At 38.4% G+C, this 19,421-nt stretch overlaps 1 protein-coding gene across 5 annotated transcripts in view; it reads right to left on the bottom strand.

The window, feature by feature from the left end:
• Positions 1-19,421, bottom strand: part of Tp63 (tumor protein p63) — a 208,315-nt gene that overhangs the window by 67,702 nt on the left and 121,192 nt on the right. For all 5 annotated transcript variants that reach the window (XM_003477086.4, XM_023560332.2, XM_005006874.4 and 2 more), the window contains one exon: positions 6,408-6,662. In XM_003477086.4, coding sequence (XP_003477134.1) covers positions 6,408-6,662 — 255 coding nt within the window. The remainder of the gene's footprint in view (positions 1-6,407; positions 6,663-19,421) is intronic.

The raw sequence follows: 19,421 nt of genomic DNA, 5'->3' as shown, positions 1-19,421 counted from the left end.
AGATCAGGAGCTACTACACACAAATCCAACTTTCTGGTTACTCTTTATAACGTAATCTTGAAAATTTAGGTTTGTATTCTTCTACTGCAGCAGACCGGACTGCAAAGAAAATGACTTTATTTGAAGTGTCTGAAAGCACCTTAGGACATAGTTCCTGCATCACTGTCTAGGTGAGGCTGCTTTTCTTTCCCCAAAAGGATTTCAGCTCAGTGCCTCTGAAGTGGTCCAATACTAGTCAAAATGATTTGTTAAATGCAAAGGGATGGATGATCTGATTCCTGATCTTGATGACTATATTCACAGTGATGGACCTAGATCATGATCTTTTCCATGTCAATCCATTATTCTAAGAATTCAAAAAAAGGGGGGGGGTAAGATACCAAATGGCTGGTAATATCTACAAAACCCCACTAACTTCTGGTAATTAACATAAATGAAGAAGGACGAGGTGGTGGTGAATGGAAACCAGGGAGAGAAGGAAGACAGAGGTGGAGAAATAAAGAGTAAGAAGAAGAAACGAGAAAGAGCAAAATAATGTGTTGTTGCTAATCTCTCTATAGTAGAAAGAGCAATATAAGCTTTATTTAAATTGTTATTTTTTTCTGTTGAGTCAGCAGTTACCTCTTATATTAGTGATATACAGTAAATAAATAGCAAATTTTTTTCTTTTAAATAGTTACTCCGTGATGCAGTCAAAAGATAATTCAGGGGGCTGGGGATTTAGCTCAGCGGCATAAGTGCCTGCCTGGCAAGCAGGCAGTCGTGAGTTCAATCCCTGGTACCGATAAAAATAATAAAAATAAATAAATAAATAAATAGATAGATAGATAGATAATTCAGAATAGGGTGGGAGAGAAGTATTAGATTGTGTGAAAATGACTTATCACAAATACATTAGCCTAGACTCAACCAAGGCAAATTCTAGCCAGTGTGCTGAGTAGTTTATCTCCCTCTGGACTGGGAGCCAACATGCGTTTTACCAGGGACATGTGTAAATCCAAACCCTGCTGTCATGTGAATCACCACCAAGAATCATCAAGTACTTTACTTAGGATAAATAAACTTCACCAGTGTTTGATGAACTATGAAAAGGCTTGAAGAAGAAATTAATATGGTCAATAATATTATATTTTTCATCATGAGAGGAGAATGAGAAGATATTTCTGTATCTCAGGTGACTTATGAAAAATCTATGGCAAGAAGTGAATATATCCTTGTTAAAAACAAACATCACTGGTACAATTTTTAAATATCTTTCCTGTCTGTTCTCCATGAGCTCTAATAATTCATTCAACTGTAAGACTAGATCAAGTCCTAATAATGGCTCAAATCTTGAGGGGAGATTTTTCTCATGGGGTGCTAAGGATCAAACCTAGGACCTTGTATATGTGAAGCCTGAGATACAGCCCTGGCCCAGAAGAGTTTCTTTTGTGAAGGGAAGCTGATAAATCACATTCATCACTGAAAAAATTAGGCTGTACGTAATGTCCTTTGATGGGCTATTCTTAAGAGTCTTTGCATTCCAGAGGGCCACGCCATGAGCTCCCTTGCATTAGGTTTCTGCAGAGCTGGCAGCCTTTTTCTGAAAGTCTTACATTACAGGTAACCTGATTACAGGGAGGGTGGGCCATAGACACAGATCTCAGCCCGCCCGCCTGCAGAGCCAAAGCCAGCCGCTTGCAAGACCTAGAGCGAGAGGATCTGCTGGGATCAATGGAAGTCTCTGGAGAACTGGCTGTTCCCTTTCAAATGACACCTCCCTGATCTCTCCACTTGCTCAAGTCAGATTCTTTAAAGCTCTCAACATGACACGAGGCTGGCACGGTTGAGAAAAGCAAAGGAAGAATGTTTCCCTAAGTCATGGGTGGAGGTAGAAGGGACCACAATTACAGACAGTTAACAGTCAGGGTCAGAACTGAGGCATGGTGCTGAAAGTTACAAGTATTTTCTTTTATCATGAGGAGGAAAAAAATTAAATCAAAACTGCCTTACTCTATATAAAGGGCTTACTATTTGCCCAACATTGTTCTGGGCCCCGATTAGGATCTCTATCCTGTAAGACCATAGAATCTAACAGGGGAAAGATACAAAGCCAAAAGGAATATTTCATGCAGCAGCAGGGTCATTGTGTAAGCACAACTAAAAGCAAATATTAAATGAATACATTTACCTGAAGATTTTCACAGAATGTGTACCCAGAGATTACTGTGGGTCGTGGGTGACAAAGCAAACCAGCAACAAAACTCCAAAACAAAAACAAAAACAAAAGTAGTTCTCAACCTAGTAAAGGTAAGTGAGGCCAAAGCAGAGCTGATCTCTGGAGTCCAGAAAAAGCAAGATGCTGGCTCAGCAGTGGGCTTTCTTATCAGGTCTCTCCATTCTCATGTAGTGCCTTTCCCCTCTTAGGAACCTCCCAAAGCACTCCAGTGCATATGGTTATTTTTACCTACCATATAACATTTGGGGGGAGGTAACTAGGAATTGCTTGTATTGCAGTTAATTGAACTTGTTCCCCTCTGCTGTGTTTAATATGCAGACTTTTCCATTTGCCATCTTTCGTTTAACCCAGGGAATAGAAAAAGGCACCCCCCGAAAGAGGGGACTGAGTTAAAAGTGAGGAAGAAATGCTAACATCGCCATGTCTTGAGCTCTGGAAAGGACCCTCCCTCGTGCTAGCAAGGAGCGCCTGCGTGTCTGGAACAGGCTTAGAAAGCAGCACAGTCAGCTGCAACTCCACGTTTAGGAACCTACAGCATCTACTGCGTATATTTGGATTGGGGATAGTATTGTAGCCTCCTGAGGCTGGAATATGCGTCATAAGAGCCCAGAATCATTAAGGAAAAAAAAAAAAGTAGTAGTCATCTTACTTTACATTCTCCCAAATTATTACCTATTGTGAAACTGAACACTCAATTAAACTATAATAAACTCATGACACAAAGGGATTCGGATGCAGACTCAGCACACTCTTAGGGGCTACGCATCCCAGGCGCTGAGAGGTACATCTACTTCCCATGTAATTCACACGGTGAGGAAAGTATTAACAACCCCATTAGCAAATGAGGACAGTAAGGTGAAAGAGATTGAATTTGGGGCACATGCCCATACACTGCTCGTAAGTTTCAGAATTGAAATCTACACTTATGTTTCTTGCCATCCCTAAACTACCATTCTTTCAGCTGTCCTATGGTTGATAACTTCCGCTAAACTTCTAGGCCTGCAGTACACTGAATTAAATTATGGCCTCTATGACTAGCTTCAATTATATTGTGGAAATAAGAGAGTCTGGATCTACATCTTAAAGTATTGGTTTGGAGCAGGGTGTGTATAAAATAGAGAGTACAGAAAAATGTCATCACCCTTCACTTTATTTTGTTGGAAGAAGCTGAAAATAAATACTGTATTTTTTATAGAATTGGAATCACAATCACATTCATCATTTAAAGCACAGAAAAAGCAAAAAGAAAATGCATCTATAATTTAAATATGTTAGTTACATTCTGACAGTAATTCTGAGAGTAAAACCAGACAAATGCAAAGAGAAAACTCGCCAGGAAAGGTTGACAAGTGATAAAATGGTACTAAGACAACTTTTATTAAAGAATTAACAGAAGTCTTTGCAATGTGTGTGGCCTCCCCCTAATGACAGCTGCTTCTGTTACTTCTAGTTTGAGGGCAGTTCTAAAATATAGCATTTTATTTGGAAAAACTGTTTTCAGCACAGATGCTTAAGTAATAGGTGTTGTGTAATATGGTACAAAAAATATCCTCCATCAGTTGGGACTTGAGAGGCCAGTTCCACAATATGGAGTCTGCTGCACTGAGATGCCCCTGTCCTCCATCAATCAGAGGTGGGGAGAAAAGACAGTCTAGACAGGAGGGTGGAGAACTGGAGAACTGTGTGTGAACTGGAATGAGGAGCCTTGGGCTTTTCTTCCTCCCTGGCTGATGATTAGCCTTGAAACTTTTACTTAAAGTTGATGTGTAAAAAGGTGAATAACAGACCTGGTCTTCAGGCTCAACTAAGATAAACAGACTAGAAAATACTTTTGAAAATGGGAAGCTTATGTATGTTTATACAAATGTAAGGTTATATAAATTGATTCAAAGAATTAGATGCTGCTATGTATAAGATCCACCATGCATAATTAAGAATACAATATCATTTTAGATAATCTTAGCAGCTACTCAGATGAGGGCTCAAGGGTCTTCGTTTGGAAGAACTCCACTGGGGCTGGAAGAAGTCTGCTTGTGAACAAGAAAAACATGAAGTAAAAACACAGATGCCATGTAATATACTAACAGGATCCTGATTCTTCCAAATCTTCAGGGTAGATAGAAGATAATGGAAGAGAGATTCACAAATTAGCAATGCTCACTTGTGGATGACAAAGTACTTGACCAGAGCCTAATACCTTCTGGCAGCATTCTGCACTTATACACTGGCACCTTGCTTTCACAAAACAGGGTGTTCACCATCCTCTTCTGCATCTGAGACACCTGTTGAATTCTGGGAAGCTGAGATAGCGTAGCTAAGGTCTCACAGATATTCTAGACTAGAATTCAGGTTTCTGGCTCTCAGTATCCTTCTCGTATCACCTAAGTATCTATGTTTTATTTCCTCCCTGTGTGCTACACCAGAATGCTTTCTCTCTGTCCATTGAAGGAGAAATCTCAAAACTTTTTCAGGAGACAATTTATTTCTCAGAGAACAGCTCTGAGTGAAAGTGGTCTGGGATTGTGTTAAATCTGCAAAAAGACCTTAAGGCACCTGCATGAAGAGATGGAAAAGGAGGGGAGAGGGAGGAAGGCTGACCTGAAGCTGGCTTTACATCACACCGTATCCTCACAGGTCTTAAATGATTTTGCAATGGAGGCAATTATGCATTTAGTGACCTTATACACTCATCGTCCCCTCAGATGAGGCTCCTTGCAAAACAGCAAAGTGCTGATGTAGTAAACCGAACAAGTAACGGTGAGCCTTGAAGACTGGTGACTATAAATGTTCAGTTGGTGGTGAGGACCCTAAGGCACACAGGGCTCATTCATAAAATAGTTATTTTGGTGGAGCTCCAGGAAATACTAGTTAGATCAATCAACCAGCTATTTAAAGCCTATAAACCCTTACATTTATTCACCTTTATTATCCATATCTACAATTATAAATACAAATGAAACTGAATAATCTGGAAAGAGAAATACAGACACAGCACATAGGAGATAACAGCACAGAGGAGAAACATTAAGTTTGAAGTTAAAGCTTGTTCTCAATGGCTGAAATATGTACGAGCCATGGCAGAATTTTGATACCATAAATAGAAAGCACTAAAATAAAACACATTTTTAGACAATTTTCAGGCACTCTGATGGGAGTGGTCAGAAAGACAGAAAGAATACAACCCAATGGGGGTAAGGCAGGAATCAAAACTACCTCCAGTTACACAAAGGCCTATGTAACTCTAAGGACGTCTCTTAAATATCTCTAAGTTTTTAAGTTGTTCTCACTACCACAATAAAAGTTATAAATGGTGTCCAACACAGAGACACAAGATGAAAATGAGGGGAACAGATATGCAATTACAGAGAAAGGATTAAATGTTCCAAATATAGTTCATTTAAGCAAATTCATTTAATTGTATTAAAACTTATCATGAACTAGATACTGTATGTAGGATAAATCTAGAAATGATTTCTAAAAGATTACTTTTGCCAAAGAGCAAAAGAACCATTAAAATAATTCTACTACTATATTTTCCATAAGAAAATAATACTTGGAAGCATTTGTATATTCATGCAGACATTAACTTTTTTCATAAACATCCATCTGTTGCTTTGGGTGATTCTTTGATCAAATGCCTAATAGTTAACTTTGTAGGTTTTTCTACTTATTTTATAATAACTGTGAAATAATCCTTTTTCAATTTTTGAAAAAAAAATTCACTTATTCTTTAAAAATCTACATATAGAAAGATATTTTCTCTCAACAATTTAAATTACACTCTCTTTTGACTAGCTCGAGGCCCTGATAGGTAGTTCTAGAAGCTTTTACTTGGAGAATGAGCTGCAAAAATGTTTCCAATTTTAATAAATTTGAACATACCCATGAGTTGGGATTCATGTTACAGAATCTAGAGATATAAACATGTTAGCATTTAGTGTGTGAAATTTTATTTCCCTTAATTCATCTTATTATATTTTTAAAAAGGTGACAATTACATCTTCACAGTAATGAGACTGATAGATCTTGCATATCTTGGAGCCTGTAAACACATATCCTACGATTATGGACTGCTTATTGGCATAATGCATTCCTTTTTCTGTCATTGAGTTAGGGATCTCTGCACCTGAAGTAAGAGAAACACCCAGAGGCTCTGGGAAGGGAGGCTTTGTGGAGGCCTCGCCCTTACCGTCCAGGTGGCCGACTTGGCGGTGCTGGACTGCTGGAAGGACACGTCGAAGCTGTGCGGGCCCGGATAGTCAGTGTTGGAGGGGATAGCGGGCGACGGCGACAGGGCGTCGAAGGTGGAGCTGGGCTGCGCATAGGGCGAGGGCGCAGTGACGCTGTTCTGTGCGTGGTCAGTGTTGTAGGGGCTGGTGGACGAGGAGCCGTTTTGGATCTGCTGGTCCATGCTGTTCAGGAGCCCCAGGTTTGTGTACTGTGGCTGAAAGGACACCCGGAGACCCCAGCATTAGCGGTGTGAGCCTCAGATCATTGCTTCAAGAATGGTAGCATTTGGGACATGCATTCTACAGGTGAGAAACAGGTCATATACAAATGGAATCAGCAACTTGTGAGACCCAGAAACACCGTGAGTCCTCTGGGGGAGGCTGTGTAGTAACCTGCGCAGATCACACAGCCCTTATAGGTGGCCTTGTTGACTGGAACCTTCAAGAGTGAAATTGGAGGACAGAGTTGTCCACAAAGAAGGCAAAAACGTTGTTTAGTAGCTCAGTTGAAATTATTAACAATCAAAAGTACTCCCTGTGATGGTATTTGGAGTGAGAAAGACCATTTGATAGCTTAAAGGGGGGTTAATCATCAAACTGTTGTATGAATGTGAAAAATCAAATGATCTCAAGATTCTTCTTATTCTTATAATTCTAAAATTAGTGTCACAATACCAGTAACCGTCTCAGGAACTATGGTCATAAAGACTGGAGGGGAATGGGTAGTAGCAGCATTTGAAAGGCTTGGCAGTGAGAGAAGGAGGATCTTATATTGTCCAAGCTAGTGTAGAATTCCCGGGCTCGACAGAGCCTCCTGCCTCAGCCTCTTCAGAAACTGGAACCACAGCCACTGCTAACACACCCAGCCTCAATTACCTATTTTAAAAAGTAACATGCCAGTCTGTCATCCAACTTTTTTTTTTATTGTTCTGCCATTTTCTTTCTAGTATCTTATTTTTTCTAGAGTAGAACACGTGTAAATAAAAGAAATATCTCATTACAAATAAAATCTATGCTTAATGCAATTTAACAGTACATTAGTTCACTCAGCACCATTTGACAGATGATTGTATGTCTTCCATACCAATTAATCTGGGCACAGAATAAATGCTCAAGAAAACGTTTATGTAAGGAATGAGTTGGTTTCTTCCCATTTTATCTGAAAAGCAAATTTGCAGGATACTTGCAGAGAGAGAGGAAGCAAGTTGCTCCAGCACTAGCTAATAAGTAGAGCGTAAATTTTGCAATTAAATCCTGGGTTCCAAGTCCAGGACTCCGTGCAGGCCCCCACCTCAGGCAGCCCCATCCGCTGAGTCTGCCTTGTGTTTTCCTAACCCCAAACTAAACAGCTCCTTTCCAAAAGGTGCAACCAGCTTATGGCTCAATTTTTCCTCCTCGAAACTTTCTGAAACATGGAAATTTCTCTCTCTGCTTTAACTTAAGGTAAGGAAGAGGGCAAGGAGGTCAAAAGAAGAGGTACATATTTTACAAAGGAAGTGAAGCAAGTTCAATTGAAATATAACTGAGAAACCAGGCTAAGAAAAACCATAGAGAGCAAAGTCACAAAGGAAGAAGATCTTGAACATTTCCTTCCATCTGAAACTTGGGGAATAATGAAATGGTTTTATTCCGCCACTCATTCTTTCATTTGGAGAGGAGAAAGGACTAGGCCATTCCATTCAGTCCAGAGAGCATCTGTCTAAATGTTAACAGTCGCACGCCCATTCCATTGCATTCATACATTCGCATTCCACTGCTGAATGCCACCTCCCCATTTGCTCTGCAAATAACTATTAATCTCTTTACACTTATCCCCATGCTGACAAGAGCAGCTGTTTGTCTCGCTTTCTCTCCGGCTGACTTCTATAGCTCCTCGCCCTCTCCATCCTCCATCTTCTGCGTCCCCTCCCCACAGGTGGAGCAAAGCTGCAGGTCAAACAACTGGGGGGAGAGAAAAGAAATGAGGCTGAAGTTGGTACAAATGTGTCCACACCCCTGGCTGAGCTGAAGCTCTCAGGTATCCACGCCTCAGGCAACAGCCTGGAAAGGGGACTGAAAAGATGTTTGTGTTCCAGCTAAGGGTCAGTATACAAAGCACTCCCGAAGGTCCTGTAGGAATCAGATAATGCTCCCCAAGGCACGTGCTTCCCTACAGCAGTACAATTAGGGAGGCAGCCTTCCCTGACAAGAGGGACAAAGGAGCTGCCCATCTGTCCGTCCAAGCACTTTCTCACAGGCAGTAAAAGGTCTGCTGGGTGGGTGCCCCTTCCTCCTCCGTCTAGCCACACAGAAGGAACTTCAGCTAATTGTGGGCTTGGATGAGAACAAAGAAACACCAGCCCTTTGAATTTTTTCCCCCCAAAATATATAAAGAGAAAAGTTTGGGGCCAAGCTTTAAAAGCCAGTGAGCAAACACTTGTCTATTCTCCAGGGACTTAAGAGAAGGGAAATCCCATTTACCAAGAAATCACAAAGGAGACCCTGTCATGGCAGTTAACACTCAACATACTGGGTGGAACCCAAGCCAGGGGAAATTGTGTTCCATATCTCAGTGATAGCACCGTGGGTGCTGGCAGATGTACTCTCCCAGTCTCAGGGGAAATACTGTACTTGTAAGTAATAGAATTTATTCATAATGCTAAGGTTCTAGGCTTATGTAACACTAAGCTGCCTTTCTCAATATTGGGCAAAAAGAAATCAGCACATTACTCAAGATAAAAATAGGAAAAAAAAAATTCCAAATGGAATTCTTCCCACATTACACTGAAGAGAAATAGAACCCAGGTAGTAGACCAACTGTCTTCTTTCATTCAAAACAAAAGTCAAAAAACAAAACACAACTGATTTTACAGTGAATGCAAACAAGAAACCCAGATAGTACTGTAAGATTACAGTTACTTAATTTTCTTATTTATTATAAAAAGGAAGGCAAAAACCTAATTTTAGAAACAGTTTGTAGAAACAGTATTTTAGAGTTAATTTTTTAAACATCTGGTTTAAAAGATTATTATTTGCTTACTTCTTTGATTTGAAAAGAGATTGTACATGTTGCCAAAGTATGACTGGAGGCCAAGGGCAGACTCACATGGCCAGAAAGAGCCAGACACTACCACCAGGATAGCAACAGAAGCTCAAGTGCTCCGTGAAAGTGGATATGCAGAGTCTCTTGTGTGTAAATTATTAAGACTTTCCAAGCAGTGAGAATAGAGCATGAAGCGCAGAACAGCAGCGTCTGCGTGCCCATGAATCCAACTCTCCCCCAGGTCAAGTGAATGGCACCGATCTCCTATTTCCCACAGAGTGAAGCAGCTGGGGGAAAGGAGCAGTGCCCATTCTCCTTCCTTGCGGTCCCCAATGACATTACGGTTTCATAAACACGTCCCATAAACAGAGGTAAGAAATGTGATATGCTGGGATGCCAGTGTAACACTCACGGACATGACAAGTAAGAGTTAGAGAAATTAGAACATGACACTTTCACACTAGCAACAGAGATTGGTTCCTGGGAGAACTTCATCAGGCCCAAAGTATTCCAAGTGTTTCTTACATTATAAAGATTATTAGGATATTTTAAATGGAACAGGAAATAAATCCTTCCTTTATACCCACAAGGTATCTCGCTCTTGGAAGAACTTTGACATCCTTTTCAAGTACACAAATAGTGAATGAATAACAGCATATCACACGTGAAAGAGGAAGCAGTCTTCCTTCTACAAACTATAAACACACACACACACACACCAAACACCACTTGTCTGATAGACACTATAATCCCTCTGAAACAATACAGTTGATTTCTTTTGATTCCAAACAGATGCTTTATTTCCTATAAAAGAACTATGAAATAGTAGTCAAGGGGTTGAATCACCAACATTTGGGACTGAAGTAAGTTAATGACAGACTAGTTGATCTTTCACAGAAAAGATGAAATGTACCCAGAATGCACAAACATAATTCAGGTCATCACAGAGCATCCTAAGAATGGGTAAAGTATGGCGGTAGTTTCATGAAGTATGGTTTTATCCAGGGCTAAATTTCACCAACCATTCCCAAATATACTGGAATATTTATTATTTTTTAGCCTTTTTTTGTAGGACCTTATGCACATACAGACTGATCTGTTTCTTCACTAACCTTTAATTTGGATGCTGGTTGGGAATTAAAATAACATAATAGAAGACTAGATTATTCTTATCTATTCACTAAAATATCCTACAAATACAACTGCTATAATTAAATTTTATCTTCCTTTCTTGGTTTAAATTTTTGTGTCGATCTTAAAATTTGAATATATTGTAGACCTGGATTTTGTTTGTGTAAGACGAATAATAATCATTATAAATCTCCATGTTACATGTCTGAATTCATACCATAATTATCTATGTGTATATTTATACTGGAATTGCTTTCTTATAAAATGACTTAATATCAGAAACAATTCCAATCAAGTTATTCTACCAGTGCCGGGAAACAGAGACTTAGGTTTAATTTATGTTCCTTAATTCTCTTTCTAACAGTTTACTAGTATAAGACAGACATTATTATAATTTGACTTTTTTGAGTATCACTGTATGTACTAGTTTATTGCAACATAGCAACAATAGCCACTAGTAAATGGCAAACAATTTAATAAAAGTTGGAATAGGAACCGAATCAGGAAATAGGCAAGGTTTACTGTTGAACTATATAATTATAACTTATTTACCTTGATGTGTACAGACCCATTTTACTGCAAACAGTAACTTGGCCAGGTTTCATTTAGAAGAAATTGTATTTATAATCCATTAGTGACAATCACATGAACGTAGGGAACTGAGCAGTCTCTAGTAGCACCAACTTCCTGGATGGATCCCAGGAATGCAAGAGGACTCTGAAAGGAGACTTGGTAACACAGGATCCAAGTCCTATCAGGGTCACCAATGTGCTGGGTAGCCCTGCACAACGTAATTGGACAACTAGGACCTCAGTTTCCTATAAGGTAAGTTGGAATTTTAGTCACGAAGTCTGATGATGTAACAGAAAAGTGTCCAATTCTGACCATCAGTGAGCTGCTGTATGAGGAGATCTGATATCTTCAAAAATGGATTCATGAGATAGCTGCTTTTTTCCTTATTCAGAGTTCCCTGGATATGACTAAAATTCTAAGCGTCTAAGGCAGTGTATCATTTCCTCAGCTGGTGTAACCTTTCACCACAGGCTTCATGGAAGAGCTTTTGTGAACACTCTATAGCCTCTCTCAGGAAAAGAAAACACTTTCTTCATGACCCTTGGTTTAGAAAGCATTCAGTCAATTATTCTTTCACAGACAGTGCTACATTTTCATCCCGTAATATTAGCAAGATAGTGATTTTCAACACACACTGCCTAAGGGAGAAATACTTGTCATTTTTAAGTCTTCCCCCACTTGCCCTATCTCAAAGAATGATAGTTTGTTTTATGCTAGAATTAAGCACAAGTAACTCTAAGCGCTCCTTTTGAGGTCAAGAAGTTATTTGTATTATAATGTCAAGGTAAAGCACCATCTCCCCACCTTAAAAACGCATTTACCGTCACATTTTTCTTACAGCCAGATTTTGTCAGTGTTTAACTTCTTTTTCTTCCTAAAAATGGTTCTATAACGTGAATGCTTGAAAGTAAAATACATCCAGACCTTATAATGTACAAACTATAAGAACAAAAATTTGTACACACAGATCTAGAAAGAGACTATGTGAAAGGTTTGCTAGAATGTTTTATGTTCTGACATAGTGTCAAGATTCCTGGAGGGCCTAGATTTCATAATTTAAGAGATAAATTCCCAAAAGCTCCAACTGCCAGCTGACACAAATGACCTGGCTTGGCTCATCAGGTGGACAGAGTCATTAACAAATAATATATACAGTATTTGTAAAGACCAGTGATAGCGAGCCTTTGAGAGCCGTCAGTGATACAAACAGCCTGCAGCCACCCACCGGTGCCAGGGACACCACCACAGGTAGAAGAAGGATATGAAGGGGCTGAGGCTTAGCTCAACAGCATAGCGCCTGCCTGCCAAGCATGCAGTCATGAGTTAAATCCCCAGTACCAAAAAAACAGAACAACAAGAAGACCAAAATGAAGATGCAAAAAAGTCAAAATACAGCCAAATTAAACTAGAGTTCAATTCAGGAAAATAAATTTTAAATTGTATGACCTTAGTAATTGCTTCTGTCTAGTAATCATAAAAAGTAAAAGTTGAAAGGAATCCTAATTCTGAAAGAAATTGCTGTCGTTGTATGCCAAGGGAGTACATTATGGGCTTAATTGAAAGCAAAGTATGTAATTTTAGTATTCAACAATTTTTGATCTAGCCAGAAGAAGAGAAACATTCAGTTTCAGTGTTGTCAAACTAAAGGCTATTCATTAAAGTGGAAACAAAAATACGCTTGAGAACATGTTCTCTATTTCAATTTTTGTAGATATTATCCATCTATACTAATCAGTGGTTTACTAGTTCTGTTTTGTATGCATGGTAAAATATGTATCAGTGAAAATCTTTAATTGAAAGTTAGGCGACTTACGTGGCAAGCATATCTCCGTCCTTTTAGAAGCTTTCCAATAATGCTTCATTTGTTCTTAAGGAGTCCAAAATATTGTCAAAAGTAATTTTGCTAGTGTATGTGTCTGAACTATATTAGAAGTCATGATTTACACTCCAAAGAGATGAATGTGATTAATATTGTATCATATAAAATACTTTGCTCCCCGTGACATGAAATGGAAGACATAAGCATCAATAAAATTGTGATGAACATAACAAATAAAAAGCATGAAACCTGAAACAAATTTAGTGTCTGTATTTAATCTGCTTTATGAAAATATTAGCTATTTACTACTACTATTATGTATACTCTTACTGTATTCTTTCTATGTGTCTTACAATGTTCAATGCATAATGCTTTGCAAGTATTTGCTCATTTAATCCTGATAACATAGGGAGTATTATTATCCTATATTTCATATATGTTTTATAAATGAGGAAACTGAAGTGACAAAGTTTAAAGAATTTGCCTAAGGTAGGAACAAGGGCTTGAATGTGAAACCAGTAAATCTAGCTCAGTACCTAACTTCAGTAGCCTTCATTGTGATTACCTGAGCTATTGAAATGTCTGCCCAAAGCTTTAATATAAAAGTTATATTCAAAGAAGTCACAACTATCTTATTCCTGAAGATCTTTTCTTTCCCACTAAAGATAGAATATAAAACTTTATCTGTTCTTAGAATGCATACTCTCTAAGTTAGCCACCCTATTCCTTGAAACTAGCACCCAAATTACACAACTCTGATCATTTCCCTCTGAACTTGACTCCCTTGATCCTTGTTCTTGTAGAATAAAGATGCTCTATCTTTAAAATGGTACAAGGAACAATGTTATTGACCTCTCTTTTCCAAATAGGCCCTCTGTCAGCTTCTTAAAGGTGAACTCCTCCAGTTGCAGGCTGTTGGCAGGCATCTCTCACCTCTTCCCCAGTATGCTGTTCAGCCTTCAACTTCAATGTCATCTTCTGGGAATCTCCTTGCTTGTATAGATTATCCTTCTGGGTTTCACATTTGCATAGTACTTTCCCTTTGTGTCCCTTAATTGTTACTGAAGTCAACTATCTACATAAATATTTCTTAATGTAGGCCTTCTGGGCAATAAATTTACATGAGGTCATATCTGGAATATTTATTGCTACATCTTTACTACCTGGATCAGTGTTAGAGAAGTAGTAGATACTAGGAAAATAGTCCTTTAAAGAATAAATTCAAAACTTTTAGAAATAAAAAAAAAATCACTTTCAGTAAGAGTCTTGTTATTCTAATAGAGTCAAGCACAGCTCTTTTTATCCTAAAGTAAATGTAAATCCAAATTGGATTTATGTCTTTGGATGTTACTGGCATGTGAACCTTATAGTGTATCCCCAAATAATCCCTATGACCTTTACTTTGGGTTTGATATGTCTTGGGAGGTAGGAATTGCTCTCTCAGCTCCAGCTCTGATGGGAACCAGTAGCAGAATAGCCAGTCCTGTCACTGGCAATGCAATGAGTAATACTTGGGAGCTCACACCTAGCTGAGAAGTTTATTAATGAGCTTCCTCTTCCTTAAGATGAACACATGCACACTTTTGTGCCAAGGCAGTGTTTGCTTTTGGTTTGGCTTTTGTTTGTTTGGCTGTTTTTTTGTTTTTTTTTTTTAATTTTGTTTGCTTGATGGTCTAGATTTTGTTTCTAATGTCTCTAGGTCAACAATGAGAATCCAAATCTCTGTGTGCATATAATTATTCACTTTGTACTGGTGGCAGTAATTGGCAAACATAGCTCACTTTGGAAAGAAATCATTTGTACACAAATTTAGAGAAAAACATGGAGGTTCTAGAGGACAGGCTACAAAATGTGTCCTTCCCTGTCTAGTCTAATCTCCATGATTTTCAGCCCAGTAAACTAAACTTCAGTTTAGAGTAATGATATCACTAATGGCTTATAAATGTGTGCTTTGAGGAACTAAAATTTTAGTTTAATGAAGTTACTGGAAATTTCTCGAAAATGATTTAAATTCACAACTTTATTTCTCAGGCCTCACTCAGGGGCCAAAATATGGGCCTTTATCTGCAAGAAGAAAACTGATCATGCACCGTACTAACCAGTCTGACTATTCTATATACACACAGATCAGGGATACTGTCTCCTGGGTTCTAATTGGCTTTTGCCTGTGAAATGCTTTGCTGATTGCTCCATACTTTATTCTATTTGAAATAAAGTTTGGGTGATTTATTATGCTTTGTAATTCGACATGGCGACTTACATAACATCGGAGTTTTCCTTTTAAACTCTCACTTTGAAATGCAAAGCAAAAGTGACATTTGCAGGTCTGTGGAAAGCATGCCTTCCTCTGGAAAGGCACTTACCTATTCATTCCTTTCTATTGACTCCACTATAAAAGTAACAATCAATCAATCAGTTTAATAATTAGCGTAGCTCATTAGGGTCTTTGAAAAAAAACTTGCTGGGACATTATGTCTAAAAGCAAAATGACTTGAGGATTTCTCAGACATCGTTCAGTAATAACACTCTAGAAAATAAAAAGGGAGAATGTTTGCAAACCATCAAGCTTATTCACCCAGATCAAACCACCCACATCTCTGGTTGGTGATCTAGAGATTTGCAGGGGACAAACTGAATCAAGGGAACAGTGTGGAAGCAGGTAAACACTTTTAAAAAGTGATTTCAGTGCAAGATAAAAATCTAATCTGTTCAGTTGTTTTTTTCTCCCTAAATCAAACACATTCTCTGTCCTCATGGGCAATCAATTATGTGAAAGCAGCATACACTTTTCACTATTTACCTGTTAGAGACAAGTCATTTCTGACTTAAGGAACTGCCATGTGTTTTCAGATTTTCCTGCCAGTTGAAGTATAATGGAAATAAGAGTAACCTTGTTTTTAAAAAAAAAAAAAAAAAGGCTTGTAAGAAGTCCAGGGAAATTATATTATTTGGTTACTTGCAGAACACAGAGCTGGTACGTCGTGGGTAATGTGTATGCTTGCTTTGCTGTATTGCACAGGTCAGTTACAAACAGCCTTTGTTCTCAGTTAATACCATGTGCCCCATTTCTAAGTGAAGATAACACTTAGAAACACAGCCAGAGATGCCTGTACCCAAGGCATTCAGGGAACCTGATGTAGCAGCCTCACAGAGGACACAAACACAAGTAATGCAAAATATCTCCAACAGCCTTCAGTGTAGAGACAGGGAGAAGGCATCTTGTACCTGCGGAGAAGTAGAGTCCAGAGTTGTGAATGGGGTATCTGAGGGCCTTTTAAGGATGATGGGTTTCCCTGGCAGGGCTGGAAAAGAATTAACCCAGCGTTAAATATTTCGATGTGGGGGCACTGGAGTGTAGAAAGCAGGTAGAAAGAGCTTTTTCCCTATTCAGATCCAGTGCTGCAAGCACTGGTGAGATTGTTGAAATAATTTCCCAGGCCCCAGAGCTTCTTCCCTCATGAGTGTTAGCCTTTCTCTCTGTGTATCATGTGGAGCCCTCTGCCCTAGTCTGGTGACAGTCTCCCATGGTCTGTTTAAAACTAATCAAGGCATTCCCCAAACACCTGATGTTGCCCTTTGAGAGGGTAATGGTTTTCCTTTTAATTCTGATTCCATCAATAGGGTGACACTAATCCAGACTGATTTGAGTAAACAGAGAATATTCCCCATTGTCTCTGTGATCTGAGAAGGAAGGAATAAACTCAAGAGAGAGCATCGCCTGGATTGGAAGTAGCTCCTTTAGGTGTTTTGCACAAGCTTAAAGGGAAAAAAGGGAATGCCTGTGCAGAGTTTTGACCTAGGCAAGCTCACTTTGGGGGAAGGAATTCTCATAGAGACATTATACTAAACTGCACCTATTAGTGGCTTTAGCACCAATCAGAAGGAGGACTATTTCTTTTGTAGTGTTTCCAGAATAGCTGACAAAAGTGTTTCATAAATTCTGCCTCTGGCAACGCACCATAGGTTGACTCAAAATCTCCTCTTTTAGTGTTCATAAGGACATTTCATAAGGAGACACAGAAAAGATGAAATTTTGGTTATAAATTTTCCATAAAGTATCATTTATGTTCTCATATTCACTAACATATCAGCAAACATCGTATTCTTGATCCTGCCTAGACTCAATATGCTCTTGATTTTAAGTTGCTGAATTTTAAATTGATTGATAACCATTATCTTGCAAAGCGATTCAGTTGAAATACGCACAGCAGCCCAATTTCACTTTGTCTTTGGAAGAGAACCTTGTATGGTTTCATTTAAAAAATCACAATATGTAAAGTTAGCCATTGTCAAATGAAAAATAAATTTAGAAATGAAAACATTCCTAAGAATTTCTTTTTTGGCAAAAAATGGAAAAGCATTCTGTTTGAATAATATTTAGAATCATCATAATCAGATCAAATGTGGTGGAGTATAAAATACTTCTGAAAAGCTTTTATACATATTTCATTTATCACTCATTTCTTCAAAATGGGCTGTATGACAAAAGGTTAAAAAGCAGCACAATCATATGCTGAGGCTGGATACTTGGAATCTTCTTTGTGCAAGAGGAAGATATGCGTGGTAAGGAAAAGAAGTGATACACAAACCTAATGTCACCTCATTTCCCATGGGGTACATTTCTCCCATCTGTTCTTTTGACTTTAATTCAAGTAACCAAATTCCCCACTACTACCTATCTGCCCATGGGCTACTCTCCTCTCCTACCACTATTTACTACTGTCCTCTTCAGTCACCCAAATTTCCTTTTTGGGTGAGACGGAAGTGATGGAGGAGGATATAGAAGAGGACATCAATGTCAGGACAGATGTGTCTACTCTCAGTACTTGTCTTTAAATATAATCTTATATGTGTAATCCTGCTCCAATGTCAAACTTGAAAATTTATAATTTTTTTTTAAATTTGTGAGACTCAGGTTTTACATTATTGTTGCTCTGTGTAAGTTGATTTGTTTGCCTTAGAAATGACACTTGTGCATTTTGTTCTGCTCTATTATTTCCCTTTTGAGATTCTCATTTTGAACAAATGTCATACTTAGTACATTCTTTCCCTTATTTGCACTTAGAGCAGTGACCAGAAAAAAATGTTCTTTCGTACTAGATCTAAGATGACTATTTAGTAAGTAAAATTAACTCCTAATTGACATGGAGAGTGAACCGGAATGCTATCCCTATTTTTAGTGAATTTTAAAATGCAATCAGGAAGACTTGGTAAAGGGTAAGGTACCAATCTCTCTCTACTGAGATCAAAAGAACTGGAACAGATAATCCTCAAATTCTTCCAACCCAAGTCACATTTGAGCTGATTCCTCCCTGGAATATGTTCTCTCTTACTTCTAGAGAACATAGTCAGTGTTTTGAATCTCAAATTCTGAACACTATGTTTTCAAAACACATGGAACTCCTAATTCTCAGTGATATTAAGGCCTCTACCATCTTTTCTTGCTGTTTTCAGGAAAACTTTTCATTTTGACATAAGTATTAAATGCTTACTAGTGTTTTAGTCAACATGATATGTTTTTTCTTCAAGCCAGCATACCATGCTCCTTCATCTAGACTGGTGTAATTCTTCCGTGAACTTTCACTAACTTTCTGCCATCTGTACAGAATGGCCTTCATGGTCTCAGTTGTTAGTTAAATTCTAATCTTCTAAGCACGTGAAATATGATCCTCATCATAAAAGATTTAAACTCTATTTCTTTCTTATAGAATCTGTGGTGTCTCTAGTCAATCTTGTTTACTGATAGAATCCCTTATATATTTCCTAGGAAGGTGAATTTTCAGAGGTTTGTGGCTACAACTTACTAATTTCTATTTTCCTCATGATGCTTATTTCCAGGACTGTATTTAATTGGGTCTCAATAATATTATGTTATAAGGAAATGTTCCTTTTAGTGTAGAAAACAGTCTGTTTTGGGGCTAGTATCACAAAATCATTGTACCTGGTTTACAGGCAAATGTGTATCACTTTTTCATACTGAGGTGGCATACTAGAGAGAAGAATGGAATAAAGGAACAGGTTGTTATATTCATAGTAATAAACAATTTATTTTCTACAAGGCATATTTTTAAAAGTGAGAAGAGGTGCTATTAATAATCACACAGGTACAGTTGGCATAAACCAAGTTAATATAGAGGAAGAGTCTCTAGTGTATCTATGACAGGGACCACAGCTATTATAGAGAGCTATGGGCCATGAATATGTGAGACCTTAAAAACATCCCTTTGTTCTTCTAAAGGTTCCAGAGACATGATTGATATTCTTTTAAAACAGGCCACCAATGCGCCATGCATGCGCAGGAAAGCCTTTTTGCAGTTCTAAGCTAGGGTGAGCAGAGACATTTATCTCACTCAAGAGCTCTCTAGTAGATCTTCAATGACACCACTCCTCTTCTAGAAGCCTTCTATGACTCGTCATTGCCACTGTAGT

This window comes from Cavia porcellus, unplaced genomic scaffold (genome assembly GCF_034190915.1).
Source record: "Cavia porcellus strain 051 isolate PalLab524CR breed Dunkin Hartley unplaced genomic scaffold, mCavPor4.1 scaffold_14, whole genome shotgun sequence".
Classification (NCBI taxonomy): domain Eukaryota; kingdom Metazoa; phylum Chordata; class Mammalia; order Rodentia; family Caviidae; genus Cavia; species Cavia porcellus.
The sequence above is the reverse complement of the archived record's forward strand: the minus strand, read 5'-3'. Positions and strand labels throughout refer to the sequence as shown.